The sequence below is a fragment of the Haliaeetus leucocephalus genome, unplaced genomic scaffold, assembly GCF_000737465.1.
Source record: "Haliaeetus leucocephalus isolate CR32 unplaced genomic scaffold, Haliaeetus_leucocephalus-4.0 Scaffold262, whole genome shotgun sequence".
Lineage (NCBI taxonomy): Eukaryota > Metazoa > Chordata > Aves > Accipitriformes > Accipitridae > Haliaeetus > Haliaeetus leucocephalus.
This window is the reverse complement of record NW_010972698.1, coordinates 9,038,218-9,054,000: the sequence shown is the minus strand read 5'-3', so window position 1 is coordinate 9,054,000 and position 15,783 is coordinate 9,038,218. Positions and strand designations below refer to the sequence as shown.

At 44.1% G+C, this 15,783-nt stretch overlaps 1 protein-coding gene across 1 annotated transcript; it reads left to right on the top strand.

Moving 5' to 3' along the window:
• Nucleotides 1-1,988: 1,988 nt before the first annotated feature.
• PGK1 (phosphoglycerate kinase 1) lies at nt 1,989-15,561 on the top strand. Its single transcript, XM_010569037.1, has 11 exons — nt 1,989-2,154; nt 4,545-4,595; nt 5,747-5,902; nt 6,022-6,166; nt 8,237-8,340; nt 9,070-9,189; nt 11,787-11,901; nt 12,203-12,382; nt 12,820-12,997; nt 13,267-13,365; nt 15,079-15,561. The coding sequence occupies exons 1-11, from the start codon at nt 2,090-2,092 to the stop codon at nt 15,117-15,119; spliced, it is 1,254 nt and encodes a 417-aa protein (XP_010567339.1). The 5' UTR covers nt 1,989-2,089; the 3' UTR covers nt 15,120-15,561.
• The last annotated feature ends 222 nt before the right edge of the window (nt 15,562-15,783 follow it).

Here is a 15,783-nt window from a genome sequence, read left to right as displayed (position 1 = left end):
CATTGTGGACTGCAGCTGAAAGGACCCTTCCTTTCTGAGTCAGCGTCAAGGAATTTAACTGTTGCCTTTGAAGAAAGCAGCACAGCACAAAGTAGAACAGGGAGAATGAAATAGAGTAATTTCAGAACAGTTAAATAGTTGCAGCTCCTGTGGATCTGGAGTACCTGTTCCTTATCTTCTCACCCAGAGTCCCTTTAACGTAAGCATTTGTTCACCTGCTGTCGGTTGTGCTTCAGGCTCTGCAGGTAAAAGCGGCTCTTAGCAGTCCTGCTTGTGTGTGGGCGATCCCCACTCCAGAGACAGCTCTTTTGCTCAACAAACCCTGGAAGAGGATCCAAAAATGGAGCCCTCCCAGACGCTGGGAAGGCTGGATTCAGGACCAGTTTAGGATTTGACTCTTAGGCCTTGGTGAATGTTGTATTAGCATTGACACTTCCCGATGTCCCTGCCCACTGGTGATACTGCAAGTGCTGTCCAGGTCCTCTGGTTTACAAGGACCCTGCTGGCTATTGCAAGTTCAGGGCTGGTTTACTAATTTGCAGGAGGGACCCTTGGATACACTCCAGATTTACTCTGCAGTCAATATTGAGACCATTACTGGACCTAATTTAATTTGAACCCTGACTGTATGATTTATAGCTACAGAGATGATAAGCTACAGTGACGCACACTGATAAACTGAGGTCTGGTCTTCTCCATCCTAATAGGTGACCACCTAACAAGGGATTTCACATCACCTACTAGTTTGTTCCCACTCGTGTTATTTCAGCTTTTATTGCTGTTGGGTTTGCCATGTAACTTGGGTAAACTGATGTCTCTAACCCATCTTGGAGGCCCACCCAGGCTTGTCCAAGCCTTCTGACAAGTCTTGCGGCAGGAGGCTCCCGCTCTTCTGCCCCAGAGCCCACGCAGGCTGGATGTTTTCATCGACGTGTGAGCAACGCATTAGTTTGACTCTCTACGTATCTTTGTATTTTATTTCTCGTCAGTGCACACTTGTTTTCTTGTTTCGTCTGCACTTTCCTTGCCTGTTGTAGGCTGTTCCTCTGAGTTTAGCCTTTCTGTCAGCAAAGAACCGATTTTGTCAGGCAGTCAGCTTGCCATCACGATTCTCTCAGCAGTGCCTGTGTATTTAGCGAGTGTGGCAAAAAAATCAACCTGCCAGCAGACAGAAAGGCCTAGATGTCCTATGGGTGAAAGTCAAAAGACCACGAGCTCCTTTCTCATACGTCCCATTACATTACAGGCTGCATACGTATGCGTACATACGTCGGGCTAGGCAATTTTCTGACAGCCCACGCAAACCGTACACCTCTGGAAAGCGTCTCCCTTTAAACGGCTGTTTTTTCCCCAGTTGTCTTGAAAAGTATTCACCTATCTAGGTCATTTAAAAATATCCTGGGTTTTGTCTTGTTCTCTTAGTTGGGCGGCCAGGCCTACAGCAGACCCGCGCACCGGCCGTGCCGGTGTCCGTCCTTCACTCGAAGGATTCCCACTGACCGACGTGTGCTTGGCTCACCCCCAGATAAGAGCCAGAACTCTTAATTAATTTGGGTGTGTCGAGGTTGGAAACGCACGAGGATTCATTTCAGCGACATCTGATCGAGCGCTTGAGGAAACGGAACGGCCGGTTGTTTCCAGAAGCCGGGAGAAGTAACGCCGCTGTGAGAGCAGGTAGGTTCGTTACCGGCCACGAACTTTTTTTCCTGAAAAAAAGCAGGTCTATTTTTAATTCTCCGGCCCAATACATTTTTAAATTCGCGGCTGGACCTCTGACCGCCTGAGGAAGGCGGTGTGGCGACAGACCCGTCCCCGCCCAAACGCCACAGAGGCGGCGGCCGGCTGCGTGCGGGACGTGACCGGGCCTCCCGCCGCAGCCCGGCCTCCCGCGGGGGCGGGCAGTCTACGGACGGGCAGGCGGCTCGACCAGTAGCGACGCGCGGCGGGTAGCGCGGTCCAATGGTTGACGGGCGAGGGCGGGGCGGGTTGGGTGCCGGCGGCTCTGGCGATCGCTGCGGCAGAAGGCGGGCGGCGGCGGAGCGGAGCGGATCGGAGCCGGGTTGCAGGTGGGATCGGGCCGGGAGCGAACATGTCTCTCTCCAACAAGCTCACCCTCGACAAGGTGGACGTGAAGGGCAAGAGGGTCGTCATGAGGTGAGGGAGCTGGGGCCCCGCCGCACGCCTTCCGGCCGTGCGGGGAGGAGAGGAACGGCCCGGCCCGGCCCGGCCCGGCCTGGCCCGGCCTTGTCCCGGGGGCGGCCCTCGGCGCCGGCCGGGCCCCGCGGGGAGGGCGGGAAGCCGCGGGGAGGGTGGTGGATGTGTGTGCGCTGCAACCGTGGGAGCTCTGCCTCGGTGGAATCATCCGCAGGCTGTTTGAGGGGAGGACTAGCCAGTCTACCGTGGTTTTATTCGGGAGCGCTACAAAAAATAATAATAAAAAAATTATTCCCCGGTTCCCTTTTTCCGTCCTGCAAATCCAAAAAGCGTGGCAATAAAAAAGTGAAAACGTGGCTCTGGCCAGCTACCCAATTAAAATAACAATTCTGCTTTTTGCGACGAGAGTTGAGTCGCAGGTATTCAGCGCGCCCTGGTGTAAAACCCTAAAATAGAAATTCATAGCTTATTTATAAAACATCAAGGCCTGCTGAAAGCCTAATGTTGGAATTGCTGCCAAATAGTGGGAGATAACGGCACTGAGGTATATTGTAATATGTCCTGCTCAAAATACTCTTATTGTGGGATTCTTTGACCAAGGTCACCGTAATGTGACTACTACATGTCTCTTGTCTTGCTCTGTGAGTAGGCAGGTATAACAAAATTGTAACTTCTCTTCCCTGTAGTCTGTGTCAGACAACTTGCTCTTTTTATCTTGTCTCTCTGTCATCTCATTTTGAAGTAGTTCCATAGAAATCTGATTACCAGAAGCTAGCTGCCCATAATGAGTACTGAAGAAGCTAGCTCAGAATTTGCATACACTTCCTAAATATGATACAACAAAAGACCTTTTTATCTCTGCAACAACTGATTTTTTAATTTTTTTTGGCTATCTGACTGTTTTTTCCTGTTCTGAGTTCTGTTACAGAGAACAGTCTTGCATCGGCAGAGGATGGGTTAGCCAGCTCTTAGTCTGATAGTTAATGCACATACCTATCTGCAATTCTGAGAGCGCTACTAAAACTGAGTGAAACAGCAGATGATGTGCCAATCTCTGTGTTTCCTGCCTGCACCTCATTTCTCCGAAAAGAGTCACCACGTGCTCTTAGTACTACTAAAATGGATACCTCTTTTTTTCTTCTTATATTCATTATAATTTTGGCATACTCATAACCTGCTTATCTTCCAGTCCTAATGCCAAAGCTTCAAGAGAAGTTGGGAATGGGGAGGAGAAGGGTTTCAAGGGGAGCTCAGATTTCAGTTATCTGTAGTGGGGAAGAACCGGTGAGCTGGGTCTTTCTTTTGTAGCTCTGATGGCTCTGTAAAGCAAACTATTCTTTTATTCTCTCATTTTAGAACAATAGCACGGTAATGGTGCTTTTCTTTCCCCTTTTTAGAATTAGTCCCTGTACTGTGGGGCTGCCAGTTCAATTTCTTTCTGCTCAGCTACTCCTGTTTTGCTGGCAGCTTTTGTTGTTGTTTCCATCTGTTTCTCCTGCTGAGCAGGCTGCAAGAGAATTCCAGCAACTTCCTGAATTTTGTTGCTCTTCAATATAGATACAGAATGATGAAGGGTAAACTGTAACACCGTATTTCACTCATTCTGATACGCTGTTACAGCCAGTTAGATGTTCCCTTCCCTTCCATAGCTCTGTGAGTAATTTCTGCCTTGCTGTTACGCAACACAGCTTCCTGCTGCTGCTAGTCAGCACATGGGCACAAGGTATGCTAGTGAGAAATGGCTGATGAAACTCCTCCCTTCCATCCTTTCATCTGGTACAGTAGGGAAGTTACCTCTAGATCCACATCAGGTCTTCCAGGGGGAATGTGATAAGCCACAGCACTCAGCTGCAGAGAGACTCGAGCTTCAGAGAACAGAAATTCAAATTTGTGGGCGATAACTGGACAGCTTCCTTGAGCCTGCCTGCTTGCCACAGTAGTCCAACCAAGTATTTTAAAGGCCTCATTAGAGAACATAATGTCACTTCTCATTATTTATTTCATTTCCTTTGGAAGCTTCTAGTCGGTGATCTGAGAGCATGTTGTTTAAAATGAGAAGGTTGTGGGCAGCTTGTTCAATCTCCGTTTTATTTCCTGCTTCAGCATCATTGCTACTGCGGTCGTGAGCATTAGGATATATTGGTGGTGTAGCTTTACTAAGTCATTCTAGCAGATGTTTGTTCTCCATTTGTGTTCTGTTATTACAAGCAGAAATGGCTAATAATATACTGATTTCAGAATGGAACTTGTGTACAAGGCAGAGCTAAAAATCTTACTCTAATTCTAACATTGCTTTTCTAGCCAGCACCTTTACTGGCAGGTTCCCTCACTCTTTGTAAAAGAAATTTGTTGAGTATTTAATTTCATTTCTGGTTTGGTTTTTTTTTTAGGGTTGACTTCAATGTTCCAATGAAGGATCACAAAATAACCAACAACCAAAGGTGAGCCATAATTTCCATTCCAGATGGAAGGCCCAAAGTCTGTTTTCGCTCTGATTTTAGCCCGGTTTTGTTAGCAGTACCTGGAACACTACCATGATTAAGCTGTCATTGCTTGTACCAGAATATTAAAGGTGTCTCAGAGAAGGTCCAACAGTTGTGAATTAAAACCCCTGTAGCTATTAGCAAGCTACACTAACTACAAGGCTTCTTCTCATAGTAGCTGCTGTGAAAAGCATGTAGAAAAAGTCTGTTAGTTATACAGATCCTGAACTTCATTCTTTAAATACGGGTGAAGTGTTATGACCATTTCACAACCACATCCCTTTGGCCGTGTGTGAAAATTTGCTATATTTGTTGGTAGTGTCCAGGAGACATTCTGCCTCCTGGTTACCCTGCCGTTGTGTTAACTTGGCTTATGTTAGAATGATTGTTCTAGTGCAGCATACAAAGACACAGAGTTTAGAAACAGTGATATCATATGTCTTGTCTTGCTTGTCTGTCACTTGCAGGCAGATGCCGGTTTTGTTCACCACCATACGCTCACTGCTCAACGTTCCCATCATTTCTTTATTGGTTCAGGATCACAGACTAAACCGGGAAGCCCGGCAATGTTCAAGTGTGTCCTGGCATTTCTTAGCTACAAACAATGGGCAGAATTTAGATTACAAAATGCATTTTACTTCCGTGTCCTACATGGCATGGAACATAACAGTGAAACATATGAAAACATGCTGGGACAGAGAATTTTGTTGATGCTTTCTGGACTGTGCTTCAGGATTGTCACAGTCCCTAGGAGAGGAGTAGGCTGGGTTAGCTCTGCAGGGAAAGCTGTGCTCTGTGGGATGTGGTTAGTCTCTTAGACATTTGTTCTAGCAAGGATATGTTGCTAAGAAGCCCAGTGTCCCTTTCGGAGACTTACTGGTGGTGATGCCCTGCTGTCTTTTGATGAGAGGTAGGCTGAACTCTGTGAACACCAGAGGTAGGGTGGACTTCTTAAGTAATTGTTCTGCCCAGCTCTTGTGCTCCATTTCTTTTGTAATTTCTGAGGGACAGCTCTGAGGGCTCTTGTGTAAGTAGTCACTAAGTCTGCTTGCCTCTTCAAGTAAACTCTACTTGAATCCTTTTTAATTTCTTCTTCTCCACCATTACAGAATCAAGGCAGCTGTTCCTACCATCAAGCACTGCTTGGATCATGGAGCCAAGTCAGTGGTTTTGATGAGTCACCTGGGTCGCCCGGATGGTGTTCCCATGCCTGAAAAGTTCTCCTTGGCCCCAGTAGCTGTGGAGCTTAAAGCACTCATGGGCAGGTGAAGTACAAGAGCAGCCCAGCATGCATCAGGCCCTCTCTGTCAGTGGACCTGAATGCTTTCCTTTCTGAAAGGAAGAGTCACTGGTGGGATGACAAGTGTGTATCTTGTGTTTGCAGGGAGGTCTTGTTCCTGAAGGATTGTGTTGGTCCTGAGGTGGAGAAGGCGTGTGCTAATCCTGCAGCTGGCTCCATCATCCTGTTGGAGAACCTCCGATTCCATGTAGAAGAAGAGGGGAAAGGGAAGGATGCTTCAGGGAACAAGGTGAAACTTCAAGTCTGGGTTTTGTGCATGCCTGCTCTGGTCTTACTACCTTGTTTGCTGCAGATTGACAAGGAGCCAGCGGCCTGTCTAAAATGCTGGTTATGAATCTGCTTTCAGAAGGATGTCATAGATAGATGGCTGCCGAAGGTGGTGTAGTCTGTAAAAGAAGGAAAAAGGAGCAAAATAGGGCTGTGCAGGAAATTGGTTGCTGCTTATTAGACTTTATTTGGGGATGTCTAAAACAAAAAACAAGGTCTGTTGAAGATAGTTTGTTGAGGCCATAAGAATGATCCTTCTTTTTTGGTCATCTGGGTAATGTTTTAATATAATGTTTAAACATTCTGCAGGATAGGGGTTATCAAACCCTTTTATAAGCCTGTCTGCTCTTAAGAGTAGTCATCTAGAACCAGGCTGCCTTGCACCTCTGACATTTTCTTGAAGGTCAGGAAGAATGCTTGCTCCAGACAGCTGCTTTTCTTAGCGATGGTGACCCCATTGACTTTAGGCAGGCCTTGGCTCCTTCCAGATTCAGTGTGTGGAGTGAATGCTGACATCATGTGGTGCCCTTTATGGGCTGACACAGTACTCCTGTAGCTTAGAAAAATAGCTCAGAGAACTAGTAAGCCTTTGCAGATGGCAACGAGAAATCAAGCAAGTCTGGAATCATTCACTACTAGAACTGTGTGCCACTGAAAGCCAATATGGTGGCAGGGAGAAGAGTGGGACAAGAATTTAACTGGCTTTGGGAAACAATCCCTTGGTTTTGTGCATTTCTGTAATTCTCAGATTATTTAGCTGGGCATATGCATACAGAAGCATGCACTGCAGTTGGGCACAACAGGAGAGGTGCTGTTGACAGACCTGCTTCTTGTCCTAACAGAGGTGAAAGTCAGTGCTATGGAAATAGTGATGCAATACAAGACTGCATATTACTAACTGGTGCTTAGAAATTGCGGCTTTCCAAAGCAGATCAGGTGGTAGTGGTTCCTTCATTCAGAGCCTCTTGTGTTCTCCTTACAGATGTTACTGTGTAAAGCCAGGCAATTTACCAAGTGAAGGAGCAGTTGACAGCATTGTTCTATAATCTGTATAGTCCCTTTGGCTTGTCTTCTGCTCAGGCTGTGCGAATAAAAGGGCACCCAAAGCCGTGCTGAACCCATCTGCCATATATTAGAGTACCTTCCTACCATCATCCCCATGGTGTTACATCTGGGTGCTAGCAGAGGCCTCACTTGGGATGGTGAGCTGGTAAAGCAGAAAGGCACTTGGAGAGGTGATCGCTTGACTGCCAGTCTGGGCTGTTCTTCAAGAGCAAGTGGCTGTAAACTAGGCCCAAGCAGTCAGTTGCTGTCAAAGTGAGCTCTGCTGTCTTTTCATGGTGGGAAGGAAAACTGAACTACATGAGTCGTCCCATCAAGATTTGGTAGGATGCTTAGAGGATGGAGGAAAATTCTTTTAACAGAAATGCATCTGTTCTTGCCTACTACATGCCAAGCCTATCTCTAGCTTTCTGATGTTGGCTGCTTTCACTGTGGCTTGCTGTAGTGTGCAGGCTATTTCTAAGTTAATCCTCAATGTAGTCACTAAACAATCTTTCAGGAGCTCATCCTTTTACCTGTGGCACTTGGAGACCACTCTTTCTTTGTTCAGGAAGCAAGCATGAGTCTCATCTCAGCATTGCCTTGTCTCTACACACCCTTTCTGTGTTACCTATGTTCACTGCACAAAACTGGAAATCTGCTGGGAAGAGAAACTGAAAGGTTGGTAGTGCTGCAGTTCATTCCTGCTGCTGATGGACTAGAAACTTGAAGTGGGAACAGTCCTCAGGCCCGTAATAGCAGTCCTGGGGAGTTTCATGTGGAGTTTAAACCATTTAAACCTTCTTGTTGCTCCTACTGGTCTGGGAAAGAGCATATGAAATACAGTGAACCACAGAATGGACTGATCAGTTTCTCCAGCTGACCTTTCTTTGCTTTGGGTTTACAAGTCATATTGCTGATTTTGACTTTAATTTCAGAATCAACTCTGTGTACCTCAATAGCACAAACTTGTCATTCTTTCTCTTTTTAGATCAAGGCTGATTCTGCAAAAGTGGAGGCTTTCAGAGCCTCTCTTTCTAAACTGGGAGATGTCTATGTCAATGATGCTTTTGGAACTGCCCACCGAGCTCACAGGTGTGTATCCATTTTCCTTCCACAGGCAGAACTGCAGAATGAAGTCTGCCATGGAAATACATACAGCTTTGCCCCCAAAGAGTTTTAACTTCCTTTTGGGTTAATCCCATTATCATTCTGCTGTGTTTGTTTATAAGTAATGGGTTTAGTGGAGGTAGTTATCAATAGTGTATGCTCTTTCAAGCTTGCTGCTGGGAACAGGAGACAGCTGAGACTCTTAAGACTTGAATTGACTTTATAGGCTTTGAAGATATAAAAATCACTTGCTTAGGACATGTATCAATTGTCCTGCAATTACAGCAGACCTCTTTTCCAAAAGATTAATAGCTCCAAATTGATTATTCTCATGGAGTGTGTTTAGATATATGTACTAATGCAAACTCTAGTGGTCCTCTTTGAGCTTGATTTCATAATCTGGTGCTACTGGAGGAAGACATCTCTGCTCTTGCTATGTTTATTTGTCCCTTAGCGGTTTGGATCACTAGTTAACGCTATAAATGTCTTGCATATCAATATGTCTGTGCAAAAACAATCTCAGAAAGTAAGTGTGTACAGCCATCTTAACAAACCAGGAAAACAAAAACCTTGTGGTTTTTTTCATGCAGGTAGTAGCTATTCTCATGGCTGCAGCTGACTAAAGAATTGGCTTTATAATGCTGTGAGACAGGGGTGCTTGGAACTGTACTGATACAAATTTTTTTCTTTCCTCATCTTACTTTTATTCTGCAGCTCCATGGTAGGTGTCAGTCTGCCTCAGAAGGCTGCTGGCTTCCTGATGAAGAAAGAACTGGATTATTTTGCTAAGGCCCTGGAGAGTCCGGAGAGACCCTTCTTAGCAATTCTTGGAGGGTAAGACTCGAGAACATACTGACTCCGTATTTCCCTTTAACTCCTCTGTAAGAAATGAAAAGTTATTTTGGCTTGGCTCAAAGAAGTGCTTTCCTTTTAACTGTACCTACAGTTCACATTTGTAGCTAAGTCCCAAGATCTCTGTAAGATGTGGGTTAGAGAGGAGCTAACTGACCTTGTCTGTTCCTGTGATGATACTGTTAGGGTCTGCTCGTCATTATCTCCAGACCTCTTACATTCTCCAAATCAAGATAGTCCGCAGAAGTTTGTTGTACAGATGAACCAAAAGAGCTGTTAGATACACACGATGGCCCTGAAACATTGTCAGTGACCTTTCCTGCACGGTTCAGAGTACAAGCATCCTGCAGGCTCAGCACTATGTAAATTGACACGATCTGTCATTATGCAATGGTGACCTACTGTAGCTGGATGGGCCTCCGCTCTTCCACAGCAGCTAGTGTGCAAAGCAACTTGAAGGTGCAAAACCAAGGGACTGCTTGTGTGTAGAAATAATTTCCCATTGCTGTTTTTTGTCACGTGTGCACCCGGTTTAGCACTGCAGTTCTATGACAGTGTATTTCAGTTCATCATGTGAATTAAAATACTTTGCTAAGTAACACAAAGCTGGGACACTGTAACGTTCCTGTGTCCTTGATAAACTATGTGGCTTATTCCCGCTCTTCGTACCCATAAATGTGTTTTTTAAGAAGTAGTATTCAGTCCTCACATAAAGTTTTAAACTTCTTTTATGACCTTGGTTATGCTGAACAATGCTTTTTTTTCTTTTTATTAGTACCCTTCCAAGGTTTACAGCTGCAGGTGACCCATCAATAAGTGCTATGCACTCCTCATTGCCTTTGATGGAAGTTGCAGGTATATCACCAAGGGAAAGCTTGTTACCTTATCAGATGTTCAAGTTAGAGCAGCAGCTAGGATGGCCAAAATGTTAAAATACCAGGTCTATTAGTAAAGTCTGGAAGTGTTGTAAATCCAGTGGGAACAAAATAACCTTTTTTTTTTTGAGAGGTGCATAACAAGGGGGACCAGCATGTCCCAGTCTAGTAGCTTGATACTGAACTCATTTTGTGGCTAAGGACTGATGAATGCTGACTGCATTTTACTGAGTCACAGGAGGAGCTCTGAGAGCAGTTCAGAGCCAGAAAATACTTTTATCTGTTTGAAAGCACCACTGTTCTGCTGGTGGTGCAGCTGGTTCCTAGGTGGGACGGCAGATCGAGCAGCTCTTGCTCAATTGTACCAGAGGGAAGTCACACTTGAAAGCTGCATGTGGTTCAGCTGCAGGTTTGCTACTGCTTATATATAACAAAATTGGGCCTAGAATATGAACTGAGAACAACTGTGCTACCAAGTAAAGTGGAAATGAAATGTGTTGGCAAAGAAAGACCATGTGCCAGAAAGTAATTCAGTGCCACGAGCAGGGTATGAGCAAGGGAAAGAAACAAAAATCTAATTCCTTCACATCTCTTTTTGCCTGACACTGCACATGGCAAGGTGAGCCCCACAGGGTTTTGCTGTGGCTCTGTCCCATCCTATCAATGCTTCTTTACCAGTTCAGTTCCCACAGCGTAGCAGCATTAGTAACTTCACAGCTTAAACTGGGATTGGTGGCTGGTTTACACCAGAGCTCTCCATGGTCACTAAGGCTGGATTTGTAGAGGCAATACTTATGGTTAGGTCTGAAAGCGTTTTATTAATGAAATTTGTATCATTATCCCTGTTTTAGAGATGGGGAAACTAAAGCAAGAAGAGGAAATGGTCTTGTCTAATGTCACTAAGTAGGGCATGGTCAAACTAAGACTATAATGCAAGTCTCCTGAGTACCAGCCTAGGTTTAGCTCAGGGTTGTTTCCTAAGATCCCTTATGAAGCTTTCTTTTAGATAACAGCAAAAATTCCATACATGGCATTAAAGAGGGAAGACAAGAGACTTGTGTCTATTTGCTGCCTCCTCTGCCATTCCCATATACTTTTGGTATTGTTGTTCCATTATCATTTGTATCTTGTACTGAAAGCAGTCATCTGCTTTTGGGCAGGGGAGTTCTGTATCACAGGTCACCCTAGTAGTTTGAAGCTGTACTGTGAGTGTGGTGGGGTGCCAGACCTGGACGGTTTACAGGAGCTGGGCCTGTGGTAGCTGGTACAGAGGATCTGGGGTTGGACAGTGGTTGTGAATGGCAGTGCTCTGATCTCTGCTCTGCCTTGCTGGACAGTCAGAGGAAATCAGGCTCTAAAGTGCCAAACGAAGTTTATATTTAAATAGGAAAAAAATGGAGGGCTGAATAATGCTCTTTTAAGTTGATGCTTAATGCTGGCCTGCTAATTTGCCAAATTTCCTTTCTGTCCGCTCCCAACAACTCCTTAACAAAGGATCCAACAGGATCATTCTCTGAGTGGCCTTGACATGCCACAGTCATGATACTGCCATTACTGAATAGCAGTTAATTAATTCTGCTTTGATCCAAGAAGTCCTTGTGAGGCTTCATACTGTCTTAACTGAAGATTACTATGGAGTAAGTTCTGTCTGAGGAGTTTGGGCAGTGGTTACATTACTCATTCTTTTTCCTTCTTTCTCTCCAGAGCCAAAGTTCAGGATAAGATCCAGCTGATCAATAACATGTTGGATAAGGTCAATGAGATGATCATTGGTGGTGGAATGGCATTCACCTTCCTCAAAGTGATCAACAACATGGAGGTATGAAAAGAGCAGTTCTGCATCTGTTCCTAGTAAAGAATACGGTCAAAATATCCCTTATATATTCTGGTATTGAGAATGGCTGTCTCCACTCTCTGCAAGAGTAGGGAGCACTGAGAAGTTACTTGACAATCACTTTGCAAAAACCAGATTACTACCTATGTCTAGCTAGGTGCTTTAAGAAAGCAGTCTTTCCAGAATTGCTGTCTGAGCAGTTTGATTGACTGTTGCCGTTCTCTTCTGTAATGACCAGTAGCTAAACAAATGCCTCTCTCTTCCTTTTCCCAAATAATTTCTCTAGATCGGCAACTCTCTGTTTGATGAAGAGGGATCAAAAATTGTTAAGGACCTGATGGCCAAAGCAGAGAAGAACGGTGTGAAGATTACTCTGCCTGTTGACTTCATCACTGCAGACAAATTTGATGAGCATGCGCAGACTGGGGAAGCCACAGTGGCATCAGGCATTCCTGCTGGCTGGATGGTAGGTTTTAATAAGCAAGGGACTAAAAGTAACAGGCAGCAGTGGGGTGGGAAGGACACCTCTTAAAGGAATAGAAAAAGTAATTGTTAACAGCAAAATTCTTCTAAAACCTTCAGATCTGAATGCAGTAGAAATCCCTTTTATTTGACTGGAATTTAAGTAGAATTGGCAAAAGTTTCTAACCAAGGCTTGAAGCATCTGACATTCATTTAAAAATTACTTAATTCGTACTAGGAAGATAAATACCACACCAGACTCCACCCTACTGCAGCAGCTGCTGGCAGTCTCTCTGTTCCTCAGTATTCAGTGCATACAGAGAAACTCTTGCTTCATATCTGGGGGTGAGGGGGAAGCTTCTGAGGATCCCAGCTAGACATTGGTGATTTGAGATGAGGCTTGGCAGTGAGTTTATCTGTGGCTTCTCCTACTTGTCTTAGGGCTTGGACTGCGGCCCTGAAAGTGTAAAGAAGTTTGTTGAAGTTGTGGGAAGGGCCAAGCAAATTGTGTGGAATGGTCCAGTTGGTGTTTTTGAGTGGGACAAGTTTGCCAAAGGAACCAAAGCCCTGATGGACAAAGTGGTGGAAGTAACTGGAAAGGGCACCATCACCATTATTGGTAAGTAGTTGTACATGTTTGTTCTTGTCTTTCTAAATGCAACAAAGAAGCTTCTGCTTGCCAGTACCATGTTAAAAATACTTGTCACGTTTTTCTTTCCTCATGTTTTCATCTGTCCTTCAGCTTAGAGATAGGGCTTTAAAAACTGCTGTTATGTACTAATGCTGAGTATTTGGGAGCAGGACCAGCCTGTAGCAAGGCTATGAACCTTAAGCTGAACAAAAATCTGAATTTCTTGAGTGTCTTCATTGGTTTTGTTTGTACTACAGGTGGTGGAGATACAGCCACTTGCTGTGCAAAGTGGAACACTGAGGATAAAGTTAGCCATGTCAGCACCGGAGGTGGCGCCAGCCTGGAACTGCTAGAGGGTAACCGTTCTTTTATCTTAACTTGTTTGAGCAAATCGGGTAGTTCTGGGTGCTCTACCATGTGTTGATCTTCAAGAAAGCACAACAATAGAATGAAAGTCTTTTCTGTTCCGCCGTGTGGAGTTGCACGTAGCTTTTGAGCAATGAGCTGCTCATGGCTCTTTTGTAGTCCTCCTAGAGGAAGAGAGAAAAGAAAATGGAATAGTCTTGCAGACAGCGCAGTCCGCCACTCCCAGAAAGCAAAAATGCTGGAATAGAAAATAAAATGGCCTTGAGAGCGGGCTCTCTTTTGTAGATGATCCCCTGAGACATGCTAACGAGACTGTTTAAAGTGCCCAGTTTCTGTTAGGGAAATCTCATCAGAATAGTCTCAAATTTTTGCCAGAAGTCTCCTTTTTCAGCGCATTGTTTGAAATTCCCTGGTTTTGGGGAGCCCTCTAGTGAGCACTTATGAACCTGTACGAGGGTACTTGGAATTCAAAATGGTGAGAATTTGCAGGATTCTTCTAATGAGTTACATTGTACTCTAAATGAGTTTTCATTTCCTCTGGTAATTAGCTGTTTCCCAATATGTGTAAATTATCTAATGCTGTCAACTTCTCTGTAGAAGAGAAACTGCAGTAAACTGCATTGCAGCTGTTAGTTTCCAGCAGTTATACGCGAGACAGAGCTTTTGTTTCTGTTGCCTAGGGAGTGATGGTAAAGGGAAAGAATGCAGATGGCTAGAAGGAAACACTGTGCAACCGATTTATTCAAAAGGACAAACTTGTCTAAGTTTTGGCCCAAAATGTGGGTTTGTGTGTGTGATCTTTTAAATGTAACGGAAGTCTAGCTAATTAGAAAAGCTTCTGAAGATTTAAAAAAAAAAAAAAGGGCAAAAAAACCCCAACCCCAAAACCCAGCAAACTATTGAGTTGTGAACAGTGTTAAAATTCAGTACTGCCACACAGCTTGAGCATTAGAAGGTAGGTTTTTGAAAAAAAACAAGCAAAACCAGAATAGTCTCTCTTCATTATTAAAGTAGGACAAAAAGCTAAAAATGCTTTAGAAAACATTGCACTTTAATAATCTGGGCCCTCATACTCAAAAGATGAGCATATTCCTTGCTTCCATCAGTTGGAATGAGGCATGTAACTATCTAGACCTGGGTGTTTTAGTCCCAGTAAAAGACTTGAGGCTTGTAGGAGGCTTTGTTTCTTTTTCTTAATTCATTCTTAAAATTTCCACCACACACTCCAAAACTCTATTTACATGCCACAAGGGATTGAAGAAAGTATGCTGTAAGTCCCTAGATCAAATCAAAAATCTGTTTGCCATCAAACTTAATGGAAAAAGATCTTGGGTGTTTGGATCTGACCCTAGCAGAGACTTGGATAGAAATTTACCATTATTGTTAATTGAGAATTGATGACTGCGGTACGTTAAGAATCTGTCTGCTGACATACGAGTGCAGCTGCGCTCTGGATACTCACTACAGCCCTAAAAGGTATTTACTGTGTGGAACAGTTTAAATGTAACTCATATGCCTGAAGAGCCACAGTTGTGAACAGGGGTGTATGTAGACCCAAGCTCTTCCATTTTTAACCTATAATTTCTGATTTTTTGGGGGGGGGGGGGTTGGTATGTTTAAATGTTGCAGTTGCAAGTGTAAAGCTTAGTTGTTTGAGGGCAGAGGGGTTCTTAACTTTATTGGTATTTTTTAACTGCTAACAGGTAAGGTTCTTCCTGGTGTGGATGCCTTGAGCAACGTGTAGAGAACAGAGTATTGCCCTACTTCCTGGTCCTGTGCACAGCCCCTGAGATTCAACACTTCAGCGCTTCTGTATTTCAACTCTGCGATAGGCAGATCACAGAATGTAAACCGAAACTGGACAGGGTTTGAGGAGAAGACAGCAGAGATATTTTACGACTGCAGTTTACATGATGTGGATTTGTCCACTGTTATCCCACCTGAATTAACGTAGTGAGTTTAAACTGTTGTTGTGAATTTAGAGTGTACATATTTATATTTTGCCTTTTCAAAGAGATTAATCCCTGTTAGACATGTCTGTTTCTCAGAAAGGAGTGCACTGTTTAGCTTCAATGTTCTTAGCAGGCATTTTCATCACTTGACACGGTTCAGAAACAAGAGGGGACTCCAGTTTTTTGGAGGCAGATTGTAATAGCTGCTCAATAAACATATTTAAAGTGCTCCCAGTTTGTTGTATGGTCCTTCTTTCAGTTTATCTTCTTCCTAGCACAAGGAGCCAGAGATATTTTTCCTTTTTGCACTAATTATAGTATTCGTAAATATCCTTTTATTTTTGTTCAGTGGATCTGTAGGCACCCAGTCATCATCAAAGTGAACTTTGTTGGTAAGGAAGTAAATTGCTACAGATGTGCTGTTAAGTTAAAACTTCCATGCCATCAAGTAATAAA

What these genes read in the sequence shown, in the direction of transcription:
- PGK1 (XM_010569037.1), top strand. Translation starts at nt 2,090, where the DNA reads ATGTCTCTCTCCAACAAGCTCACCCTCGACAAGGTGGACGTGAAGGGC. An exon ending in GGCAAGAGGGTCGTCATGAG is followed by an intron (nt 2,155 to 4,544) that starts GTGAGGGAGCTG and finishes TTTTTTTTTTAG; the next exon opens with GGTTGACTTCAATGTTCCAA. An exon ending in AAAATAACCAACAACCAAAG is followed by an intron (nt 4,596 to 5,746) that starts GTGAGCCATAAT and finishes CCACCATTACAG; the next exon opens with AATCAAGGCAGCTGTTCCTA.